At 43.6% G+C, this 17,017-nt stretch overlaps 1 protein-coding gene across 1 annotated transcript in view; it reads left to right on the plus strand.

Annotated features, from left to right (window-relative positions):
- The window catches only part of LOC308695950 (tripartite motif-containing protein 16-like), a 15,913-nt gene extending 4,346 nt beyond the window's left edge, over positions 1 to 11,567 (plus strand). The window contains exons 6-11 of the mRNA XM_081374242.1: positions 8,591 to 9,060; positions 9,226 to 9,321; positions 9,519 to 9,752; positions 9,857 to 10,016; positions 10,187 to 10,252; positions 10,637 to 11,567. Of these exons, the coding sequence (XP_081230368.1) occupies positions 8,591 to 9,060; positions 9,226 to 9,321; positions 9,519 to 9,752; positions 9,857 to 10,016; positions 10,187 to 10,252; positions 10,637 to 11,178 (1,568 nt within the window). The 3' untranslated portion in view covers positions 11,179 to 11,567. The remainder of the gene's footprint in view (positions 1 to 8,590; positions 9,061 to 9,225; positions 9,322 to 9,518; positions 9,753 to 9,856; positions 10,017 to 10,186; positions 10,253 to 10,636) is intronic.
- Positions 11,568 to 17,017: the final 5,450 nt, after the last annotated feature.

Genomic DNA, 17,017 nt, shown 5'->3' on the forward strand with positions numbered 1-17,017 from the left:
ATGGATATATCAGTGTCATACCAGAACTGTCACGGGACACTGAACGAGAGACGAGGATTCAAGTGCAGAGAAGATTTAATAAACAAACATAGACAAAATACAAAAACTCAGAACTCAGATACCAACAGCACAGGAACATCAAATACAGGTAACACGGACAACGAGCCAGCACAAGACTACAAACACAAGGAGGCTAAATAGGGGAACAAACAAAGGAGGGTAACGAACACAACAGGTGGGACAAATTAACCAAATAATCAGATAACAAGATGGGAGGGGCTAGACAATAAACAAGAACACATGGCAAACAACAAAAACACCCATGTGCAGCACAAGACAGGACAGGCATGTGACATTACCCCCTCCCTACGGAGCGGCTACCAGACGCTCCACAAGACCCGAACGGAACGGGAGGGACAGACCAGGGCGGGACGGGAGGGACAGACCAGGGCGGGACGGGAGGGACAGAGCAGGGCGGGACGGGAGGGACAGAGCAGGGCGGGACGGGAGGGACAGACCAGGGCGGGACGGGAGGGACAGACCAGGGCGGGACGGGAGGGACAGACCAGGGCGGGACGGGAGGGACAGACCAGGGCGGGACACAAAGTTCGAGAGTCCAGGGCGGTGCAGACCGTCCATCTGGCGGCCAGGGCGGAGACTCTCTCTTGGGCGGCCAGGGCGGAGACTCTCTCTTGGGCGGCCAGGGCGGAGACAACCCCTCGGGCGGCCAGGGCGGAGACGGCCCCTCGGGCGGCCAGGGCGGAGACGGCCCCTCGGGCGGCCAGGGCGGAGACGGCCCCTCGGGCGGCCAGGGCGGAGACGGCCCCTCGGGCGGCCAGGGCGGAGACGGCCCCTCGGGCGGCCAGGGCGGAGACGGCCCCTCGGGCGGCCAGGGCGGAGACGGCCCCTCGGGCGGCCAGGGCGGAGACGGCCCCTCGGGCGGCCAGGGCGGAGACGGCCCCTCGGGCGGCCAGGGCGGAGACGACCCCTCGGGCGGCTCAGGAACAGACCCCACCGGCTCAGGAACAGACCCCACCGGCTCGGGCACTGGAACAGACACCACCGGCTCGGGCACTGGAACAGACACCACCGGCTCGGGCACTGGAACAGACACCACCGGCTCGGGCACTGGAACAGACACCACCGGCTCGGGCACTGGAACTGGCACCACCGGCTCGGGCACTGGAACTGGCACCACCGGCTCAGGCACTGGAACAGACACTGGAACTGGCACCACCGGCTCAGGAACAGACCCCACCGGCTCGGGCACTGGAACAGACACCACCGGCTCGGGCACTGGAACAGACACCACCGGCTCGGGCACTGGAACAGACACCACCGGCTCGGGCACTGGAACAGACACCACCGGCTCGGGCACTGGAACTGGCACCACCGGCTCGGGCACTGGAACTGGCACCACCGGCTCAGGAACAGACCCCACCGGCTCAGGCACTGGAACAGACACTGGAACTGGCACCACCGGCTCAGGCTCAGGAACAGACACAGGCTCAGGAACAGACACAGGCTCAGGAACAGACACAGGCTCAGGAACAGACACAGGCTCAGGAACAGACACAGGCTCAGGAACAGACACAGGCTCAGGAACAGACACTGGCTCCGGCTCAGGAACAGACACTGGCTCCGGCTCAGGAACAGACACTGGCTCCGGCTCAGGAACAGACACTGGCTCCGGCTCAGGAACAGACACTGGCTCCGGCTCAGGAACAGACACTGGCTCCGGCTCAGGAACAGACACTGGCTCCGGCTCAGGAACAGACACTGGCTCCGGCTCAGGAACAGACACTGGCTCCGGCTCAGGAACAGACACTGGCTCCGGCTCAGGAACAGACACTGGCTCCGGCTCAGGAACAGACACTGGCTCCGGCTCAGGAACAGACACTGGCTCCGGCTCAGGAACAGACACTGGCTCCGGCTCAGGAACAGACACTGGCTCCGGCTCAGGAACAGACACTGGCTCCGGCTCAGGAACAGACACTGGCTCCGGCTCAGGAACAGACACTGGCTCCGGCTCAGGAACAGACACTGGCTCCGGCTCAGGAACAGACACTGGCTCCGGCTCAGGAACAGACACTGGCTCCGGCTCAGGAACAGACACCACCGGCTCAAGTGTGTGCGTAGCCCACACACACAACATGGCTGTGGCCATAATGGCCAGTGTCGCGGTCACAGAGGGCTCCGGCTCAGGAACAGACACCACCGGCTCAGACACAGGCTCGACGGCGGCCATCTTGTCAGGGGACACAGGCTCGGCAGGCGTGATGTGAACAGGCTCGGCGGCGGCCATCTTGTCCGAAGACACAGGCTCGACGGCGGCCATCTTGTCAGGGGACACAGGCTCGGCAGGCGTGATGTGAACAGGCTCGGCGGCGGCCATCTTGTCCGAAGACACAGGCTCGACGGCGGCCATCTTGTCAGGGGACACAGGCTCGGCAGGCGTGACTTGAACAGGCTCGGCGGCAGCGACGACCATCTTGTCCGAAGACATAGGCTCAGGAACAGTCTCTGGCTGGGCCGACGTGACGTGAACAGTCTCTGGCTGGGCCGACGTGACGTGAACAGTCTCTGGCTGGGCAGACGTGACGTGAACCGTCTCTGGCTGGGCAGACGTGACGTGAACCGTCTCTGGCTGGGCAGACGTGACGTGAACCGTCTCTGGCTGGGCAGACGTGACGTGAACCGTCTCTGGCTGGGCAGACGTGACGTGAACCGTCTCTGGCTGGGCAGACGTGACGTGAACAGTCTCTGGCTGGGCAGATGTGACGTGACGTTGAAGTGGCGCCTTTCTCCTCCTCCTCCGTCTCCTGACCACCGGCTCCGAAACCACCGAACCACCTCCTCCGATCTGATCACCGTCAGACATGGTGCTCTCCTCCTCCAAAGTTCTCTGAGCACACCTGGCAAAATATTCAAACAGGGAAATGGAGTTTCCCTTGTTCTCCCCCGGAGGAAAAATCTCGCTCTGCTGAATCCACATACTTGGCTGGCTCGTTCTGTCACGGGACACTGAACGAGAGACGAGGATTCAAGTGCAGAGAAGATTTAATAAACAAACATAGACAAAATACAAAAACTCAGAACTCAGATACCAACAGCACAGGAACATCAAATACAGGTAACACGGACAACGAGCCAGCACAAGACTACAAACACAAGGAGGCTAAATAGGGGAACAAACAAAGGAGGGTAACGAACACAACAGGTGGGACAAATTAACCAAATAATCAGATAACAAGATGGGAGGGGCTAGACAATAAACAAGAACACATGGCAAACAACAAAAACACCCATGTGCAGCACAAGACAGGACAGGCATGTGACAAGAACATCAGTAGGAAAGGAGATGAGTGTAGATTTGGATGTAATGACCAGTCCTGAAGTTTGACATGCTATAACTCCAGTTGCTCATTCTGGCACGATAACACAGAGACTGAACTCCTTGCCGTCTCCAGCTCCTCTAGAATGGGAGTGTATGTGGATCACAGTGCAGGAACTCTGTCCTTCTACAGCGTCTCTGACACAATGACCCTCATTCACAGAGTCCACACCACATTCACTCAGCCTCTCTATCCTGGGTTTGAGTTCATCTCAGAATTCAATAAAGGATCAAAATTGAAACTGTGTGAATTATAAATATGATAGAGATTTTACAAATAAAATGAGCTTATAAATTTGAGCTTTATGATAAATCAGCAACTGTGAGAAATTGAGGTCTTCTCTCATTAAAATAACATTGCAGATTTCTAAAATAAAAATCTTCTCATAGGCTCTAATGATGAGTATAACAAAGTAATTAATGAATATGGAAGTTGCCATTGAGTGTAACAACACAAATAATATGTCACTGTATTGTCTTCACACATACAGGAGTCACATTCAACTGTGTACATTGTTCTAAAAAGGGTTTTATAAAATCACTTGGACTAAGCAGAACTGAATAATACCCGGCTGTATCCCACTGCAAGTTTTTAGGTTTCACACATGCATATTCTTGTACTGTATGTGTTCTATTTAAATAAAATGTACCCTTTCATTTTTCAAAAGGGCAGGAAAAGTAGGCTATACAATTATTGTATTTCATATTGTTTATATTATCAAGTGGTTTGGTTTTGATTTATTGTTGTCATATATGACCTAGACAAAAGTCAAAAACAAAGTTTTGAAATATACCTATACTGTAATCCACTGTTAACAAGCAAACTAGAGCTAGTTTCCTTTGGTGAACCAGTATCAATAAGTTTAAAAAAATAACAACATGTTTCTACATCAAATTATATTTTACTTGATCAGCTTTAGTAGGAGTAATTAAATCTCTCTGTACTTTGTGTATATTCACATTGTGAGTGTGTGTTTCTCCTCATGTATTCTGTTTTACCACAAGAAACACTCTGTAACTCTGGGTACAGGCAATTCTCTCAAATGTCTCAATCTTCTTTTACTTTCTTCTTTTCATGACTGCATATCTACCAACTCCTCTTTGGGTTGATATAAGCAATAAAGTTGTTAAATCAGTTAAAATCTTACTGACTTCACATAAATCAAATCAATGTTCCAAAAGTTACTGCCACCAAGCTTTAGGGACATAATACTGTCACGATCCACACACAGGAAACAGGGGTAGATCCAAAATGCAGTATTTAATAGGGTAATCCGTAAATCATTATCCAGTCCAAGCAAAGGTCAAAATCCAAAAGGCAATCCAACACAAAAAACAGGCAAGACCAGAACCAGGTAGAACAGACATCCGAAGTGGTGTGACACATAACAAGGACTCTGTAACAAACACTAAACAGGCAGGGTATATATATATATATATATATATATATATATATATATATATATATATATATATATATATATATATATATATATATATATATATATATATATAACACAGAACTAACAATGATAATGGGGAACAGCTGAGTGCAATGAAACAGTGATGGGTAAAGACAAGGATTGTGGGGAATGCAGTTCATAATGTGGATGACACCGTGGGGAAGAGGAGCTCTAGTGGACACCCAGGGAACACAAACCAGAAACTGTGACAAATACTTATTAAGGTTTTGTCATGTTTGATCTGTTTAAGATTGAGTTGGTTTTGCACTGGTTTCTGATTCTGTTTCCTTTGTTCCCGCTTCTGGTTATTTCTTACTCATTAGTTCATTGATTAAGTCACACCTGTCCTGTTTTACCCATGATTAGTTTGTGTATAGCTATAGCCCTCAGTTTGTACTTTAGTTTGTCCGTTAATGTCGTTGTGGTTGTTCTGTTCTAGCTCTTTGTAATTTCTAATGTAACACTACCTAGTGTAAATGATAAATCATGCTTGACATTTGTGCTAGCTACTGTATACAGGCCACCAGGGCACCATACAGACTTTATCAAAGAATTTGCAGATTTTTTATCGGAGTTAGTACTGGCTGCAGATAAAGTCCTAATTGTTGGTGATTTTAATATACATGTAGATAACGAAAAAGACACATTGGGATTGGCATTTAGAGACATTCTGTACTCTATTGGAGTTAGACAACACGTGTCAGGACTCACTCATTGTCATAATCATACTTTAGATCTAATATTGTCACATGGAATCAATGTTGATGCCTTTGAAATTCTGCAGCAGTGCAATGACATCTCAGATCATTATCTAGTCTCGTGTATACTCCATTTAGCCTAGGTTGCAAAGCCGACTCCGTGTTACAAATATGTTAGAACTATCACTTCTGCCACTAAAGATTGCTTTATTAATAATATTCCTGATCAGTTTCATCTCCTCAGCATCCCAGATAGCTTAGAAGAACTTGATATTGCAACAGACACTTTTGACTCTCTTTTCCAGCACTTTAGACACAGTTGCTCCTTTGCGCTTAAAAAAGATGAAAGAAAATTGTCCAACGCCGTGGTACAACGAGCACACTCGGGGCCCTTAAGAGAGCTACCAGAAAAATGGAGTGCAACTAGGTTTTTCGGATTTTGTGGAGAGAGAGAGAACAATTGCGTACGCAAACACAACCAAATTCCAAATTTCCTCACTTAACTTCTACTATAGCAAATTACGTTACATGTATAGCCTAGGTATAGCTAAAGCATCTTTATCTGTTTTTAGCTTTATCTGAGGGTTGAATATGAGTGTTTTCGAGACTTTTGTAATCAGCATGAAGTGATGTTTTTTGAATGATATTGCATTACTGTCAGAGCGGTCTGGGCGCTAGAATGTGCTGTATCATGCGTTTGGCACGAACAGGCAGAACATGGAAAATTCCACAGTGTGTTAGAGCGCCCTCTACTGGAACACGACAGTTTTACACGCTGGAAAACTGTGTTCCTGTACGACACTGTCATCTAGTGGATGTTCAAGGCAAGCCGTTTTTACATTTATTATTAAAATCTCTATTAAAATTATCTATTTTTGTTACTAGTACGTATTCTTTCACTAATAGTGTAGGCTACATGATCCAAATATCAGTAGTATTTAAATAGTTTATCACAATTGCATTCTTTAAACCATGTAGGCTACCATGTCAATCCCATTGCATAAACATTTCATTCTTTCAAGAGTTAGAAAGTTATAAAATTAGCTCTCTGTAGCTTTGCATTCTTACACTGTCTGCCTGGGTCTGTCTATTATGATGTTCTACAGTTGACATTATGTTATAGGAACCTGTTTGCACACGTTTCTTAATGTACAGAAACAGGAAACGCCTCAGTTCGGAGAAAACGAAAGTTAAGCAGTTGCAGGCTACAGCTACACCTCTCTACACATCAGGGCCGTGCACAGACCTTTTGAGGGGCATGTGCTGAAACTGAAAAAGGGCACCTCCCTCCCATTTTCAATAACAAAAAATAATAGTCTCAAAAGCTTTAGATTTGTTCACGATTAATAACAACCATGATAATAATAATATAGATAATATAGATAAACAGGGTTTTAAGGGCTTCTTTAAACCTAATTACAACAGCAACCTTCTGTGAGCCAGGGATGTTGGTCTCTTATTCACTACACTTCCCCTAAAATAAGCCAGCAATGAACAAAAATATATAAAATAGTGTGAAAAGTACAGCTGCAGTGAAAAGCATTTCTGAAGCATCACGTGACACTGAGTACAGAACTGGAGTAATGATGCTGAAAATGCAGCTTTGATCACAGAAATAAATTACATTTTAAAATATATTCAAATAGAAAACAGTTATTTTAAATTGTAAAAATATTTCACAATATTACTGTTTTTGCTGTATTTTGGATCAAATAAATGAAGCCTTGGAATAAATTAAATCATGAATAAAATATGAATATTCTGCATGATAAAATATAAAGATTTCACAGTGATCTTCTGTAATTCTGTAATTTTTTTTAGTTACTACTACAACATTACTGTAGTAAAACCATGTTTTACTACATTTTATACATGTGAGGACGAGGGGAGAGTAGAATACTATAGATTAAAAAATTAGCTAGCGAATACGCATATTAACAGCCTTGAATTAACCATCATTTATTATTATTACCATAACATGATTAGCCTAAATGTTAATAAATTAAGTGTATCAGCAATCATAAATCAAAGAAGAAATTTCTTACTTCTTAGAAATATATGTTACCTAGGTGACGAGGATCACTCGTCGCTTTGTGTAAGTTCCAGTACGAAACAGCGTGGGGGCGCACCTGTCATGATTTTCCGATGGTAAAAAATAAATAAAATTATGTTGTTGTATTACTTATCAATATATAGTTTTTGACCAGCGATTGAGTGCAAATGTGCATTTTTTTTTTTTTTGTCGGTCATTAAAACGGCGCCGGCGGCATCACATTACATTCATCAACAGGTTACAAACAGTTTGCCTGTAGCTAACGTATAGGCGGGGCGCTCAGTTTTTCCTGTTTTAAAATACATTTGGCCAAAATCGCATTTTATAAAAGATGAAATGCTACTGTATGCACAGGATATTTAAGTGTAGGCTATGTATTGGCTATGACTAGATGGCAAATGCTAGCCTAGACCTCTCTTTCAGTCTCAGGCGACGTCCCACATGTCTCAGTCAGAGAGACAGACATCAAATAAATAAAATGTGAGCCTTTATAGACATAGTGTTTAGTAGTACTTATTCAAACAACAAGATATTTATTTACCCTTCGCAAAAATTCGTTCAGCTGCGGTCTACTGTGCGGCTGCTGTGGAACTTCAGTTGATTCAGTGAACATAGAGGGGGCGGAGTTATCAGCTTACTGACAGCTTGAGGATCGAATAAGATTTACACAAGCTCGTTTTAAGAACTTTCATTGGATAAATATTTGTAAAACAGACAGACAGGCGTAAAGGGTGACCAATAGCATTGATAAAAAAAAAAAACACCACCAAAAAAAGGGCACTTAGGAGTGTAAGGGCAAAAAGGGCATGTGCTCTGCACAGGTTGAGCCCTACCTGTGCACGTGCCTGACTACACATGAAAATGGCAGACGTCAGTATTTTATGGTCGCGGGATACATTCAACTGTTCAATCTGTCTGGGTCTACTGAAGGATCCAGTGACCATTCCCTGTGGACACAGTTACTGTATGATCTGTATTACAGGCTGCTGGGATCAGGATGATCAGAAGGAAGTCTACAACAGTTGTCCTCAGTGCAGACAGATCTTCTTTATAAGACCTGTTTTAGCTAAAAACACCATGCTGGCTGAAGTGGTGGAGAAACTCAAGATGACAAAACTACAAGCTGGTCCTGCTCAGTGTTACACTGAATCTGGAGATGTGGAGTGTGACGTCTGTACTGGAGACAAAAACAAAGCCATCAAGTCCTGTCTGGTGTGTCTGAACTCTTACTGTCAAAATCATCTGGAACAACATGAGAGTTTCTTCAAAAGTAAAAGACACAATCTAATGGACGCCACTGGACGACTTCAGGAGATGATCTGCCCTCAACATGAGAAACTGCTGGAGATTTACTGTCGTACAGATCAGACCTGTATATGTTACTTGTGTATGGTGGATGAACACAAAAACCATGGCACTGTATCAGCAGCAGCAGAGAGGACTGAGAAACAGGTATGACTTGAATTACCCCTAACAGCTATATAAATGAAGACCATTATAAAAAAAGTATAAAGCTTCTTTGCAGCTATTTAGGTTTGAAATATTAAACTCAGACAGAGTTTTACTTGTTTTTAGCATGCAGTAATATAAGGTGGGGATTATTTGTCATTCCTGCAGAGAAAATTGGGTGAGATGCAAAGAAAATTCCAGCAGAGAATCCAGGAGAGACAGAAGGATCTTGAGGAGCTGAGAGAGGCTGTAGAGTCTCACAAGGTGAGTTTAGAGCAGAAGAACTGCTGGAAGAGCTGTTTCAGACTCAGTTAGGACTCTCCTCCAGTCAGTCCGTGAGGAGCCAGTGCTGGAGTTCTTTCAGTCCCACTGAAGCCCACTGTGGGGAACAGGCTGTGTGAGGGACCAGTAAGAGCTGAGTGAATGGACTGGTTCTAATGCGTCTCTGTGTGTCCTAACAGCGCTCTGCACAGGCAGCAGTGGAGGACAGTGAGAGGATCTTTACTGAGCTGATCCGCTCCATTGAGAGAAGCCGCTCTGAGGTGACACAGCTGATCAGAGACCAGGAGAAGACTGCAGTGAGGCGAGCTGAAGAACGACTGGAGCGACTGGAGCAGGAGATTGAGGATCTGAGGAGGAGAGACACTGAGCTGGAGCAGCTTTCACACACAGATGATCACATTCAATTCCTCCAGGTAACAGAGATCTGACAAGCAGGACAGTGTCCTTAGGAAGGTTTCCTATCAAATGTTTCTGAGTCTTTAGCTGGTGTTTCTGTTGTGCCTTTGTGTTTGTGTAGAGTTTCCAGTCTCTCTCTGTCCCTCCTGGATCTACAGACTCGTCCAGCATCACTGTCAGTTCTCGTCTCTCTTTTGATAATGTTGGTAAATCTGTGTCTCATCTGAGAGAGAAACTGGAGCATTTCTGCAGAGAGGAAATAGAGAAGATATCTTGCAGAGGTAAAACACTAATTCATCCTTTTATGTGAGAAATAGGTAATACATATAATGTAATTTTGTAATATTTTGTAGATCATACAACGCATATCAATAACTATATATGGCATGGTTTTGATAGTTTCTCTTTATACAGCATGTGAATTATAATAAAGATCTGTTGGTTTCCATAGTAACATACATTGAGATTATTCCTACCCCTGAACCCAAGACCAGGGAGGAGTTCCTTCCGTGTAAGAGTAAGTCTCTATTAACAAACAAACACACTGAAACTAAACAAGTTTTAACCCACTCTATAATAAAATTGCAGAATAAACTCCATAAATATGAACACAAACATCAATTCATCAATACAAATTCTTGTTTCACTTAAGACTTTATTCAAATCAGTTAAATAGTCACCAAATGAAATTAAAGTACTTAATAAGAATAATTTTATTATTAGTCTTATTCATTTTTATAATGCTTTATACTCATTCACACACAGCTTTATGATGTCAATAACAGTGACACTCACTCACATGTAGTCAGGTGTAAAGCACCTGCTCTCTGACCTTCACTTTGATTATTTTAATGATTGAAATACTGAATTACATGTTGATTATATGCTCTGTCTCAATCAGATTCTCATCAACTCACTGTGGATTTAAACACAGTGAATAAAAACCTGGCACTGTCTGAAGGGAACCGAGTGATTAAATACACTGACACAGACCAGCCGTATCCTGATCATCCAGACAGATTTGATGGTCCTCCTCAGGTGTTGTGTCGAGAGAGTGTGTGTGGACGCTGTTACTGGGAGGTTGAGTGGAGTGGTAAAGTGGATATATCAGTGTCATATAAGAGCATCAGCAGGAAGGGAGAGGGAGGTGATTGTGAGTTTGGACGTAATGATCAGTCCTGGAGTTTGGTCTGCTCTGACTCCCGTTGCTCATTCTGGCATAATAACAAATCGACTGAACTCCCTGTACCGGTAGTCTCCAGCTCCTCTAGAATAGGAGTGTATGTGGATCACAGTGCAGGAACTCTGTCCTTCTACAGCGTCTCTGACACAATGACCCTCATTCACAGAGTCCACACCACATTCACTCAGCCTCTCTATCCTGGGTTTGAGTTCTTCTCAAAATGCAATAAAGGATCAAAATTGAAACTGTGTGAATTATAAATATGATACAGAGATTTTACAAATAAAATTAGCTTATAAATTTGAGCTCTATGATAAATCAGCAACTGTGAGAAATTGAAGTCTTCTCTCATTAAAATAACATTGCAGATTTCTAAAATAAAACTCTTCTCATACGCTCTAATGATAAGTATAACAAAGTAATTAATGAATATGAAAGTTGCCATTGAGTGTAACAACACAAATAATATGTCACTGTATTGTCTTCACACGTACAGGAGTCACATTCAACTGTGTACATTGTTCTAAAAAGGGTTTTATAAAATCACTTGGACTAAGCAGAACTGAACTAGATGTACCGCATCACGGTACAAAATATGACCGCCGCTCAGGCCTGCACTGGCTTTCCACAAAAATAAATGACGTTGAGTAATTTGGCTGTATTGCATGTTTATGTATATACCTAAAAAAAGTAGTAGTATGTGCATGTCTGTCTGTGTGTGTGTGTGTGTGTGTGTGTGTGTGTGTGTGTGTGTGTGTGTGTGTGTGTGTGTGTGTGTGTGTGTGTGTGTGTATGTGTGTGTGTATGTGTATGTGTGTGTCTTTGTATGTGTGTGTCTGTGCGTGTATGTATGTGTGCGTACATGTGTGCGCGTGTGTGTTTGTGTGTGTGTGTCTGTGCATGTGGATTTGTATGTGTGTGTATGGGTGTGTGTCTGTGCGTGTGGATGTCAGTGGGTGTGCATGCTTGTGTTTGTTTGTATTCCTGCATGTGTGTGTGTGTGACAGTATCATCCTAAACCAGCAACCCTTCGCTCAACAGCACCATCTACAGGCCGATGAGTGTACAGTCACTAAATGTGCACATAAATGAATTTATTTTATACCCCCCCATGGATGAAATTCTACGAAACTTAGCAGAGGATACCCCCAGAGGATGTCAAGTTAATCATACACATGAAATATGGTGCAGTTCTGAACATCTCCACTGAAGATAGGGGCGATTAAAGCAGAATAATATTGCATTTTCATTTTTTATGGGAGGGGCGCAAATCACAAATGAGTGATTATGGGCTAGGTTGATGTGGGCCCTTAAGAGCAACATACCATAAAAATTTCTTCATCCTCAGTGCCACGGTTCAGGTAGTTATTTAGGAAAAACTGCATTTTTGGGTTTGGGGGGGGGGGGGGGATAGTGGCCCCCGGGGACCAAATGAAATTTTTCCTTAGAAGTCTAGTGGGGCTACATGCCCACCAAATTTCATGTTCCCCGGTGTTTCGGTGTCCCTGGTATCGTTGACGAAAAATTTACGGGGGCCCCAGCGCAGGGGGGGAAGTGGCCCCCGGGGACCAAACGAAATGTTTCCGTAAAAGTCTAGTAGACCAACATACCATAAAAATGTCTTCATCCTCGGTGCCACGGTTCAGGTAGTTATTTAGGAAAAACTGCATTTTTTTGGGTTTGGGGGGGCCCAGCGCGGGGGGGGAGTGGCCCCCGGGGACCAAACGAAATTTTTCCGTAGAAGTGTAGTGGGGCTACATGCCGACCAAATTTCATGTTCCCCAGTGTTTCGGTGTCCCTGGTATCGTTGACGAAAAATTTACGGGGGCCCCAGCGCGGGGGGGAAAGTGGCCCTCGGGGACCAAACAAAATTTTTCCGTAAAAGTCTAATAGACCAACATACCATAAAAATTTCTACATCCTCGGTGCCACGGTTCAGGTAGTTATTTAGGAAAAACTGCATTTTTTTGGGTTTGGGGGGGCCCAGCGCGGGGGGGGAGTGGCCCCCGGGGACCAAACGAAAATTTTCCTTAGAAGTCTAGTGGGGCTACATGCCCACCAAATTTCATGTTCCCCGGTGCTTTCGGTGTCCCTGGTATCGTTGACGAAAAATTTACGGGGGCCCCAGCGCGGGGGGGGAAGTGGCCCCCGGGGACCAAACGAAATTTTTCCGTAAAAGTCTAGTAGACCAACATACCATAAAAATGTCTTCATCCTCGGTGCCACGGTTCAGTTAGTTATTTAGGAAAAACTGCATTTTTTGGGGTTTGGGGGGGGCCAGCGCGGGGGGGGAGTGGCCCCCGGGGACCAAACGAAATTTTTCCTTAGAAGTCTAGTGGGGCTACATGCCCACCAAATTTCATGTTCCCCGGTGCTTCGGTGTCCCTGGTATCGTTGACGAAAAATTTACGGGGGCCCCAGCGCGGGGGGGGGAAGTGGCCCCCAGGGACCAAACGAAATTTTTCCGTAAAAGTCTAGTAGACCGACATACCATAAAAATGTCTTCATCCTCGGTGCCACGGTTCAGGTAGTTATTTAGGAAAAACTGCATTTTTTGGGGTTTGGGGGGGCCCAGCGCGGGGGGGGAGTGGCCCCCGGGGACCAAACGAAATTTTTCCTTAGAAGTCTAGTGGGGCTACATGCCCACCAAATTTCATGTTCCCCGGTGCTTCGGTGTCCCTGGTATCGTTGACGAAAAATTTACGGGGGCCCCAGCGCGGGGGGGAGTGGCCCCCGGGGACCAAACTAAATTTTTCCGTAGAAGTCTAGTAGACCAACATACCATAAAAATTTCTTCATCCTCGGTGCCACGGTTCAGGTAGTTATTTAGGAAAAACTGCATTTTTTTGGGTTTGGGGGGGCCCAGCGCGGGGGGGGAGTGGCCCCCGGGGACCAAACGAAATTTTTCCTTAGAAGTCTAGTGGGGCTACATGCCCACCAAATTTCATGTTCCCCGGTGCTTCGGTGTCCCTGGTATCGTTGACGAAAAATTCAGTAAGGTGACGGAAAAAAAAAAAAAAAAACTTTGACAATCCCTATATGACCGCTTTCGCTAGCTACGCTAGCGGCGGTCATAATAATACCCGGCTGTATCCCACTGCAAGTTTTTAGGTTTCACGCATGCATATTCTTGTACTGTATGTGTTCTATTTAAAGGGGTGGTTGATTGCTATTTCACTTTTTTCATTTTAAATACTGTGTAATGTTGCTGTTGGTGCATGAACAGTATCTGCAAAGTTGCTGCGCTTAAAGTTCAACGTAAGCGGAGATATTGTCTTTTAAAAATCAGGAAGTTTAATGCCTACAAAAACGTCTCGAATGGGACTACAACGAGATACTTCCCGGGTTTTATACGTAACTAACCCATACATTTACATCCACCCTCCCTCCGGAACATGTTCTGCTGTCGAAGAGGAGGAGTTATAGTGGAGAGCTGTAGCTGTCAGGTCTTCTGTGTTCAGGCTTCCTACAGACGCTGTAGTTCGTCAACAATGGTTAAAATTTAAGTTTGGTTATGTTCCTGACAATTACAATCGTAGTTTAGCTCTCTGTGCTGCACATTTTACGGAAGACAGCTTCCAGAATCTACACGAGTTCAATGCCGGATTCAACAAGAAACTATTACTCCAACATGAAGCAGTTCCAGCTTTAAAACCAGAGGCCACAACCTGCAAGTAAGGTTTAATCATTTTAAATGTATTTGCCTGTATAATTTAAGACGTAATGTTTTAGTTTTATCAAGGATGTAAAAAAATGCCAGCGCTGGCTTTAGTATATGACAAACGCGTACAAACATTTTGGACCCGAATTTGTAATATGTACAAATTTTGTAAACGTATTTTCCATGTATACTTTATGACGTAATTTTTTGATTTGATCAAGAACGCAAACCAATGCCAAAGCTGTTTGTTTATAGTAGCTAGTTAGTTCGATGCTATTTTGTGTGTATAAGACAAACGTGTACAAACTTCAAAAAATTATCGCAACAGCAAACTTAAGCTGCTGTTATCACATGTACACCTAAAGAAAACGACAAACTGAGTAAACTAAGCTTTGTACGGAAGAGGATTAGGGCCAGGCAATAATAAAAAAAATAAAACCATCTCGAGATTAAAGTCATTATAATGCGAGATTAAACTCGTTAAATTTCGAGAAAAAAAGTCGAAACACAATCTTGAGAATAAACTCATTAAATATTGAGAATAAAGTCGTTGTGTTTCGAGAAAAAACTCGTTAAATTTCGAGAAAAAAAGTCGAAATACAATCTTGAGAATAAACTCATTAAATATTGAGAATAAAGTCGTTGTGTTTCGAGAAAAAACTCGTTAAATTTCCAGAAAAAAGTCGAAATACAATCTTGAGAATAAACTCATTACATTTCGAGAATAAAGTCGTTGTGTTTCGAGAAAAAACTCGTTAAATTTCGAGAAAAAAGTCGAAGAATTGTGAGAATAAACTCGTTAAATGTCGAGAATAAAGTCGTTGTGTTTCGAGAAAAAAAGTCGAAATGAAATGTAACGTTAGAGAATAACGCATTTGATCAGTGTTCATTGCATAACCTGATAGAGGACATGACAGAGTTAGATCACTTAGACAATCTATATTTTTGACTTTCTTTCAGTAACAAAGAATAGAACATTAGGTCTAGGTCGGCTAGGTGTTTTTAGAAGAAAAAATCAGTCCAATTTGCGCGATGTACTCGCTTTTGTCCAACATGAAATTCATGGAGGTTTCGTGGTTTCCCAGGATACCATAAGACGCATTATTAAACTTGTTGATCCTCAAGGTGTGGAATTTCGACGAAGGAGACGCTTGAGAAGACGCCACTTGCGCTGGCCCAAATACACTCTGGCATATGGAAAGCTATGATAAACTAAAACCGTACAGCATTGCCATTAATGGCTGTATAGATGGTTACAGTCGTTACATTCTGTGGATGGAGGCGTACACAAACAACAACGATTAATAATCTGTCTTATGGTATCCTGGGAAACCACGAAACCTTGATGAGGTTGATATCAGTAGGCTATGCAATGAACACTGATCGAATGCGTTATTCTCTACATTTCATTTCGACTTTTTTTCTCGAAACACAACGACTTTATTCTCGAAATTCAATGAGTTTATTCTCAAGATTGTATTTCGACTTTTTTTCTCGAAATTTAACGAGTTTTTTTCTCGCAACACAACGACTTTATTCTCGATGTTTAATGAGTTTATTCTCGAGATTGTATTTCGACTTTTTTTCTCGAAATTTAACGAGTTTTTTCTCGCAACACAACGACTTTATTCTCGATATTTAATGAGTTTATTCTCAAGATTTTATTTCGACTTTTTTTCTCGAAATTTAACGAGTTTAATCTCGCATTATAATTACTTTAATCTCGAGATGGTTTTATTTTTTTATTATTGCCTGGCCCTAATCCTCCTCCGTAGTTTTGTGAATAGTTAAACGGTTGTTCATTCTATCAATAAAACAATATCTTTAAAAAACGGTATTACTCAGTCATGTATTCAGTTATATTAAATGTTTAATCAGGGGGAAAGCGTATCTCAAAAGCTAACAAACAGCAGTAGCATTTTCAAGTAACAGCGTATGGAAATTCTTTGAGAGAATAATAATAAAATAAAATAAATTACCATTCAGAAACGTTTAGTAAGAGCCGTGTTTGCGGAGGTTCTGCTTGACTCTCTTCATCACCGCTCTCTGGGTCTGATTCTGGCTCAAACTGATGAGGCAATATTGACACCATTACATTTGACCGGAGCACATGCAACTGTCGCCCGTAAAGGTAATGGGCGTGAAGATTCCGGACGCAGTTTAGCCAATTACAACACACCGGCCGAACTAACCAATCTGAGCTCATTGCCTCTTTCTGAGGGAGTGGTTTCATAGAATCAGGAAGTCAACCGGTCGTTCAAATGACAGAGGAGGAAGCGGCTTACAATAAAGGTGAAATTTATGAAAAATAAGGCGTTTTTTAACAAACGAAACACGAAGACATGTTATATTGCAGCCCATAAACACAATCAAGCAAAGAAAAAAGGCAGTGAACCACCCCTTTAAATAAAATGTACCCCTTCATTTTTCAAGAGGGC

The sequence above is a fragment of the Scardinius erythrophthalmus genome (genome assembly GCF_964197995.2).
Source record: "Scardinius erythrophthalmus genome assembly, chromosome: 9".
Taxonomy (NCBI): Eukaryota; Metazoa; Chordata; class Actinopteri; order Cypriniformes; family Leuciscidae; genus Scardinius; species Scardinius erythrophthalmus.